Source organism: Antrostomus carolinensis, unplaced genomic scaffold (assembly GCF_000700745.2).
Source record: "Antrostomus carolinensis isolate BGI_N321 unplaced genomic scaffold, ASM70074v2 scaffold53952, whole genome shotgun sequence".
Lineage (NCBI taxonomy): Eukaryota > Metazoa > Chordata > Aves > Caprimulgiformes > Caprimulgidae > Antrostomus > Antrostomus carolinensis.
The window spans coordinates 1-8,763 of NW_010301249.1; the positions used below are offsets into that span (position 1 = coordinate 1).

Consider the following 8,763-nt stretch of genomic DNA (forward strand, 5'->3'; position numbering starts at 1 on the left):
GCCTTCTGCAGTGATGCCCAAGGTAGGCTTCACCCAATGCCAGCACATTCCCTGACCTAGAAGTCAGGCATTTGAACAATGAACAACAGAGGCTGAATAAAGACAAACAGAATTACACGAACATGATAATTAAATAATTAAAGTGTTAAGCAAACTGGCAGAGGGAGATGAGGTGGCATCTACCAAGAGGGAAACAAGGAGCAAGTGCCCTGTGATTGCATTTAAAATTCAAATCAGCCTGTAACTGAGTTATTACATGTGACCACAGCATAAGCAGAGAGGAAGAGCAGTAGGGGAGGGTAAGATATAATCACTTGGGCTATAATTATCAGAACCAAGGAACACTACATCACTCCCAAGGGCTACTGAGAGCCAGAAGATACACCTCAAAGCATGTCTTCCCTGCAGATGTGTTTATCTAAGGTTGCCACATTACCAACACATTTCTTCTTTCTATCCAAAATGACTAAAAATGAGTGTGGATTGTCAGACAAACAGGTTTGACTAAAATGGAGAAAAATCTGGATACTCTCCCAGAACTCAGATGAGTTTCTATCTTAAACATTGCAGAAAGCCAGTCCATTTATCATTCCCAGTTTCTAACCTCCAGGTACAACAATTTTAACTACCTTTAGAAGAAATTTAAAAATTAAGTCTAGAAAAAGCAGTACTCACATTAGGAGCTGATTCCATTTCTTTCCTTGGAAGAAGAAGGACAAAAAGCAAGGAGCAGAGCTTCTCATTTAGAAGTTCAATAGTTACGTGGACTATCAGCCTCAGCACCATCACTGTCTGACAAGCCTGAAAGCACTGGGCTGTTCCAGCTCTTCAGGAGACAATCAGACATGGCAGCTGAAGAGCTTTTAGCCCAACTGAAACATCTCCTGGTCAGGAGAGGTCAGTGCTGACAGTAAGTATCTGTCACCTACACCCTAACAGCTCTCTACCAAGTAGTCCACATATCTCCCAGGCAGCTGCTTCTGCAATCCACTTACTCCACCACAAACTTCACCAGGTAGCAGACACCCACAGGAGTAGAATTAGACCTAGGAGGACTAATGACAAGGGATGTCAGGACCCTGACAGCTCCCTTCAGATCCTCCAAGCATGGGAAAGCACCAGGAGGGCACATACATGCCCCCAGGCTTGGGAGTGGTTAGGAATTACAACTTGGTACCTCCCAGGACAGTACCAGGTTTCACCAGCTGCAATCACTGCACCACCAGTTCTGGCATTCCTGACTGTCCTGTCCTACATCAAGGACCAGACACTAGATAGGAAGTGGACAGTTCACACGTCTTGAGCATTACTCATTCTTGCAGTCTGTCTCCAAGGAAGAGCAGAGACAAGAAGTGGTTTTGCATGCAGCAGTTTTATTTTAAGCTATTATGATCTAGGACAAGCAGCTTCTAGGAACAGAGTTCTTTCCATTGTGTACTAGCTGAGGGTTTAAGGCCAACAGCAACCATTGTATTGAATGTTGGCAGTGCCTGGATACACTGATGAAGGACATACCATGAATGGCTTGCTAAGGAGGGTTCAGCTCTGTTCTCCTGACCCAGAGCTCAGCCACCATTCCTGAAGGCAGCTACAAGTACTTAAGAGTGGCCCTGCTACTTCCACCACCTTCTTTAGAAGCTCCTAAGGATTTATTTACCAGTACCCAATAATTGTTCAGGATGTGACAGCTTCACCCTCAGCTAGAGAGTGGAGATACATAAAGCTAAGGTCAAGCCCTCAGAGTCACACCAGGCAGACCTGTGCTCATGGCTTTATCCTTCACATGAGGGTGGTGGAAGCTTCATTTTCCCCTGTTCTTGCTGTCTCTGCTTTCTCCTCCTGTGAGGTTTCCACCTCCTCCTTCCTGGGGGAGAAGGGTCCCACCAGCCAGGACAGGGGTGTGTTGTTCTTCAGGTACTCCAGCAGCTCCTCCATGTACTCCTGGATCACAGCCAGCTTCCTCTGGCTCTGGATCAAGACACTGCTGGACAAGTCCTGGAAGGAGTTTGCTGCTGAGAAAGAAGCATGAAGTTCCTCTATGGAACCAAGAGATCGTTTCACCTTATCCTGGAGGCTTGAGGGGAGGCCTTGGATTGCAGACACTACTTTACAACAGGTGATTTGCAGCTGCTGTGTGATACTACTTGCCATGAGCAGGGCCAGAGACTCCATCTCCTGGGAAGAGGTAGGAAAGACAAGATCAGAGGAGTTACTTCCAAAAAAATTTAAAAATTCAAGAGGATGCCCAAAACCCTTTTCTTCCCTCCCCAGGCAGTACCTCTGCCTCTGCAGAGCTTTCATCTCCACTCTCTTTGGAAGACTTCCTGCTCCAGTCCAGCCACATCTGGTGTAGTCTCTCCTGCCCCTCCTGAAGCTTTTGATTAAATCCTTGTTTAAACACTTCAGTCTGTGACAGTGGAAGATCAGAGTGTCAAGACAAATAGCACAGCTCTTTATCATAGCAATGAAGTTCAGACCAAGCCAATGATTTGGTCCCCCTCCTGCCAGGAGACCAGACTCTACCTACCAGTTCAATGATGCAGTGAAGCTGTGCAAGGGCCTCCTGCATGTCCTGCCAGACCTGCTTCATTTTCTCTGTTGAGTGCAGGTAGGCACACAGGCGAAGATCATCAGGAAGAGACCCCAACCGCACAAAGTACCTCCTCTTCTTCTGCTGCTGCTCCACAGGCATGATGTCTGTGCCCTCCTCAGATGCTGCCAGTTTGGCTGAGGAAAGAGATAGTATCTGTTAGAGGCTGACCAGAGATGCTCACCACACAGAGTGAACAAGTATCAAGAAATCTTGGACTAGGAGCTAGGTAGCCTCCAGCATGGCACTCCGCATCAGCCCCATTCCAGAGTAGTGGGGTGAGGAACAAAGCTGACCATCCCCAGTGTGATGGTTCCCATTACAAGTAGTCACATCCACTGTTTCCTTACCTAGTTCCTCATTTCCAATTGGGAGAGTATTGTCTTCTGTACTCCCCAGCACAGCTTCTGCTCCGCTTACAGTGGTCTGGCCTACTCTGGAGTCCATAACCATCCCTACACTGCTGGTCACTGCAGATCTGGCAGCCTCCACACTGCTTTGGAGAGTCTCCTTAGTTACATCCATCACCTCTGTCACTTTAGTGCTCACAGCATCCTTTGCATCAGCCACTCTGGATGACACCAGCTCTTTTGTGTCAGAGATAATCTGTGAAACAGGAGATTCAGGTCAGATAAGGGGTAGGGTCGTGTAGTACACTACCATTCTGAACTGCACCAAGAGGATATTTAGCACAATGTCTGCTAAGCATTTACTCCTGGAGGAGCTTGCATGGTGCACCTAGATTGTTCCTCATACGAAAGCCTACTTCACTCCCAAGGTTAGAAACCCTGCAAGGACCAGGTCCCTCTGCCATCAAGGGGACAGCACAGCCTTTGATTCTTACCTGGTCCACTGGCTTTTGAAGGAGTGGGAGCTTTTCTCCTAGTTTATCCAAGCCCTTGGAGGCATACTCACTTGCTGCAGCAACTGGTAAGGGGGCAAAAACAAAACAAAACACCATAACAGTGTCAAAGGTTGGTTTTCCTGCAATTCAGTCTCACAAATTGTACCCTCCTGAGCACGTTGTTTCACACAGAGCCCAGATGAAAACCTCCATCCAGACCACATGGATTGTTTTGGCAGACACTTGCCATTATGAACAGCAACTCTCCCTCCAGAAGTTTTGAGCTCCTCAGGTGCCACAGTCATGCTCTTTAAAGGCCATGGAAAATGGGACCTTTAGATCCCACAGTCCTCCAAAGAGGAGGCTCCTTCCTGTCACCACCACGAGCTTTAAGAATCTGACTATAAGCAACTGCCACCTAATACTTCAGACCTTGCAAGATCAGCTTCAGGGTAGTCAGTCAAGTCCTGGTCCTCCAGGGAGGAACACTCCACTGCACCTCCTGGACTAGGACTCAGCTTTTTAGCCTTACTTGTAAACCAGGAATAGTCCTTTTAGTACAGTGATGGAGAGGCACATTTCCACACCCTAGGGTTCCTTCCAGCTCTAGAAGGAGCCAGAGTCCCTCACAGGCAGGTGCAAACCTTCCCTTCCACAGAAGATTACCATGAGGCTCCAGTGTAGTCAGAACTGGCTGCACACAGCTGGCTGTGGCTTCGGTCACACTTTTTACTCCTTTCTCTGCTGCATCACACACAGATCTGATGTAGGGGTGACTCTCCTTAGTGGAGGCATAAGCTGTAGAAACCATGTCACAGGCAGAGCTGACCAAGGTCAGGTTAGCCACCTGATTTACTGCATCCTAGAAGAGATAAAAAAGCTATGAAGCTCACAAACATGACACTGAGCTTCCTATGCAGTGTTGTCCCAGAACTTCCTCTTATGTTTGCCTGTTCAGGTCACCCAGTCTCATTGAGGAAGCAAGGATTGTCATTCTTGAGCAGCTGCTTTAAAATCTGCAACTCAACTGAGAAACAAGCTGTGGAGCAGACACTTATGGTTGATCTATTCTAGCAAGGTCTTCCTCTAGTGCAGTGCTACCCAAGGGACAGCTGAATTTGTGGGCAACCTCAACGTTCCTGAAGCAATATCCATCTCTAACTCATTTGGTGTAGCTATTTAACAAGACAGTCATCCAGGAAAAGCTTCATCAGAACAAAATCAGGTTGGGTTTAAGTTGACAGACTTTAGTCTGCAAGAGGCATGCTGCTGGTCATGGGAGTAAAGCAAGTGCAGCAGGTTTCAGGACTGCTGGAACACAGGAGCCTTTCCACAGAAGCATTGCCTGCAGCAAGCCAGGATCTTGACTTCAGAGTTAGGGAAACACATCTCCAAGCCAAGAAGAAGGCTATTTTGCTTTACCTAGGAAGCTATCTAGAGGGTCTTCAGGCCTACTCTTTTGGCTGTGCTACCACCCACATGGCCAGAGAAGCTGGAGGGCACAGTCTGAGCAGAGGATACACTCACCTTTGTGGAGGCTTAGCTCTCCCCAGGCACAGCAGGGCCACCTTCTCACACCTGCACCCAGGACCTGCCACTGATTACACCCCAGATGGAACACCTACCTGCTGCTCCTCTTCCTTCACCTCCAGGGAGCTCCTAGCAGCTTCCTCTTTGTCAGGCACAGCCAAGGCCATTGCAGCTGAAATGCAAGTAGGACCATAGTTTAGGAAGACACCAAGCAGCTGGTGACCCTTCCCTACAACTTGATTGGAGGGAGAAGTTCCTTTAGTACCCATTAAGGGCAGACCCCCAAAAGCAAACCTCTTCCCCTTAGGGCATGGTTCTACTTGCAAACCCTCCCAGCATATAAGTTTCTTCTAGTTTATGGTATCAGAGAAATAAGGAGAAAGTCCTTCCTCCCTCAGGAAAGCTCTTGTCAGAGACCATAGTGCTTTTTATCAATATATTTAGAAGAGGTATCTGGTACCTCCTTTCTCCCCACCAAGGTTTAGAAGGTCTTGCATTAGAAGAACTAATAACAGCAGAACTAAGGGAAAAAATAAAACAGCATATATCAAAAAGTTGATCTACTGCTGTTAGCACACCTCAGCCTGAACTAACTTCTCACTCAAAACCAACCCAGGCTGTATCTAACCTTTCAGACAGGACTACAAGCAACCTTATGTTCATCAAGACTAATTGCATCCCGTAATTGCATTAAGTAAGAGACATCTAAACATGAACCAGAAGTTTGTAGAATAATTAAAGCCTTCATGCCCCCAAATTTCCCCTGAACATCTGAGAACAGTACCTTTTTGTCCTGTTGAAAGCAAAGAGGCAACCAGCAAGGAAGGACCAGACAACACACCATGCTCTGTTCTCCCTGCTCTGCCTTTTTATGCTGGCTGGGGAAGTGGGGGTGAGGCGGGACCCTCAGTGACTGACATCTCTGGGAAGCAACAGAAAGGAACCTCTCTGTCCTGGCCAATTAGAGGTGGAATGAGGCAGAGATGGGCCCTGCTGTGGCTCATTAATTACTTTGCAATCAGGCAGGTGCACCTTGCCCTGTGTAAAGGAGCTCCTTTCCAAGGCCAGTGCTCCTGCAAAATGAGAGAAGCATTGCTGGCATGGACCATCCACTCTCCATGATCGTGCCTCAGATCACGCACCATCTGGAAATGGCAATTAGTTTTATTTGGGGTTTTTTTGATGGGAAACAATAACCAGAAAAGAAAAGCAAATATAGTAAAACAAATAACAAATCCAGAGGAGGACTTCACACCTAAGGTGGGATTTCTATTGCTTTTACCTGCTAGAGCTAAATGTTTAGTGACAGAAGTAGCTGCTCAGCTGATGTCTAATCTTAGAAACACTGGAAGTTTCTTGTCTTGAAGTCCCCAGAGAGTCTGGTCTCTCTGTATATTCCCCAAAGACCTGCAGAGTGAGAATCCTGTGCACGACACTGATTAGTAGCCAGGTTAGACCCCCTCTGCTTGGGTTCAGCGTGTACTTTCAGGGCTGATCTGACTGTGCCATCACCTCAGACTATCCTCTTTCCTTCAAACACGATTGCCCGACAGCCCACTGATCTTTGCATGCATTTTGGGAATAGCAGCTTACATTCATCTCTGTGCTGGGGCTGAAATTTGGACACCCAGCAGCTGGGGGATGACCAGTCATGGTCCTTCCCCCTTGGCAGAGCTTTACTTCCTTACAGAAACACTCTTCTGACTCATGGAGTCTCAGACCGTGCCTCGTGGTGGTGGGCACCATTAGCAGGAAGAGGAAAGCCAGCAGTGTCTGGGTCCTGAAGGACACTCCTTGTGAGAAATCTTGTGACTTTAAAATACAGAAGTCTTGGAAATGGCTCTTGTTTCATTCACAGAGGAGCAATTATACTGAACAACCTGCCCCAGGAGCAAGGGGTTTCCCACAGATTTGTGTCTTGGGGCTGCTTTTCTCCAGCCTCTCTGATGATTAATGAAGCGTGAGTCACACCATGTCCTTCTCTTCAGAGGAGGCATTGCCAAGGATTGCCCCTTCCTGGGCCACTTCTTCACCTGGTTTTATTGGGATCTTGAGGCCTTTGGTGTTCTGTTAAACCTGAAATCAAATGAGCAGTTCATGTATTATATTAGGGGAGGAAAAACTGATAGTCGTACAAATCCACACAGAACATGGCTCTGACCCATCAGGATGAAGAGAAATAAGGGCACAGTGATGATGGGGACACAGTGATGGGGACAGCAGCTGATCAAGGACAAATGGCTGACTTTCATTTGGCAACAGTGGGAAGGACTACTACAAAAGAGCAACACCATCTCTCCAAAACACAGCACACGGACAAGTTTTCATGTCATCGCAATTTGGTGGGATCTTGCAAAAAAATAAAAAGTTAAATTCTCTGCACACTCCCAGGGAGAGCAGCTAGCCTGGGAAGAGAGCCCCTGTTCATACAGTTGATGATTCAGGCAGTTGCATGCAGTCTCGTTGGAAAGCCTGGAGTGGGAGTGGGATGTCTCAGGTACCGTCTCAGCACCCTGACCCCAGTAAGGGTCACTGCTTTACTTCTGTGCATGCACTGTCCAACATGCAGCCAGTCTGCTGCTGAGTGGGAGCTCAACAATGAAGTATTGCAGGATCAGGGTTGATGTGATTTTTGTTTTGCTTGCAGGAGAACAAATAAAATGTTTGTGTTCTAGCCTCCATCCAAAGCCCCAGCTCCTCAAATACAGCATCTGTCATCGGCTTCATTTAAAAAGAAAATCAGAAGCAAAAACTATGAGTAGGTAGCACCAGTGTAACGTCAGCTTGGATCTGCTCTGTTGTTACCTGACAGAGGAATCCAGACTACAGTGGCAGAGCAGACAGGACTGGCACCCACCCACACATGATGTGAACTAAATTACCTTCCTCGCTCTCCAGTATTCATGATCTTAGCCCATCCATCATCCATCAGGAGAGCACGGCAGCTACAGAGGCAGTTTCCCCACTGTCCTGGTGTGAGCTGGGCCAGAGCTGGTTCTGTTCAGCAGCTGGAACAGCGCTGGGGTTTGGGTTCAGCTGGGATTTGTTAGGAGAGAAACGCTGAGAACATCCCCATGTTGCATTTGTGTCCCTGGCACTGAAGGACTTTGTGTTTGTCCGTCTGCAAGCGCAAGATCTCAGGGGTGAGGAATATTGACATGGATCAGCTCCATGGGCATTTGGACATGCCAATTCTTTAACATCAGCGTGTGTATAGAAACACCACTTGTATTTTTGCATGAAGGTAGCGCGGCTACTGGGTTTGGCGAGGAATAAATATGTGCTGAATAACTGCCAAATAAAACCTTAAAGTTACCCAGAAAAAAAGGTGTTTGACTAGATGACCCCAAACAGACACTGATTTGGTTGCTTCTGTTTTGTCAGCAATAGCTCTGGGCATGTGTAAAAGCACTTTCACGTTCCTAGATAACATTATTGATGAGCAGTAAGATTTGGGGTTATTTAAGGGGTAATTCAGTTCTAAGTTTGTCTGAGGTGCCACAGTCCTTCACACACCAGGTTCCATGTGTCTCCATACCAGTTATCTACAGATCTCCTTATGTCCCTAGATTCTGAACGTGACGAGTAATTCAGTTGCTCTGATGATGGACACTAGGCACCAAAGATTCTAATTTTTACACTAAATAGCAGGCATTCGCTGTGGTTTCTCAGTTGTATTTAATGGTAAACTTAGTGTTAAAAAAAGGAAAAAAAATCACAAAATCCACTTTTGAATGGCCCTGGCTGCACAGAGATCACAGTGTCGTGCTGTTTTCACAGAATCACAGAATCACAGGAT

General features: G+C 47.0%; 1 protein-coding gene across 1 annotated transcript; it reads right to left on the reverse strand.

The window, feature by feature from the left end:
• Positions 1–1,779: 1,779 nt before the first annotated feature.
• Positions 1,780–5,131, reverse strand: LOC104520150 (perilipin-3). The gene is made up of 7 exons (XM_010163371.1): positions 5,060–5,131; positions 4,101–4,296; positions 3,435–3,517; positions 2,941–3,196; positions 2,528–2,727; positions 2,279–2,407; positions 1,780–2,175 (listed from the first exon to the last, which is right to left on the reverse strand). Exons 1-7 carry the CDS (start codon positions 5,129–5,131, stop codon positions 1,780–1,782), a joined length of 1,332 nt encoding a protein of 443 aa, XP_010161673.1.
• Positions 5,132–8,763: the final 3,632 nt, after the last annotated feature.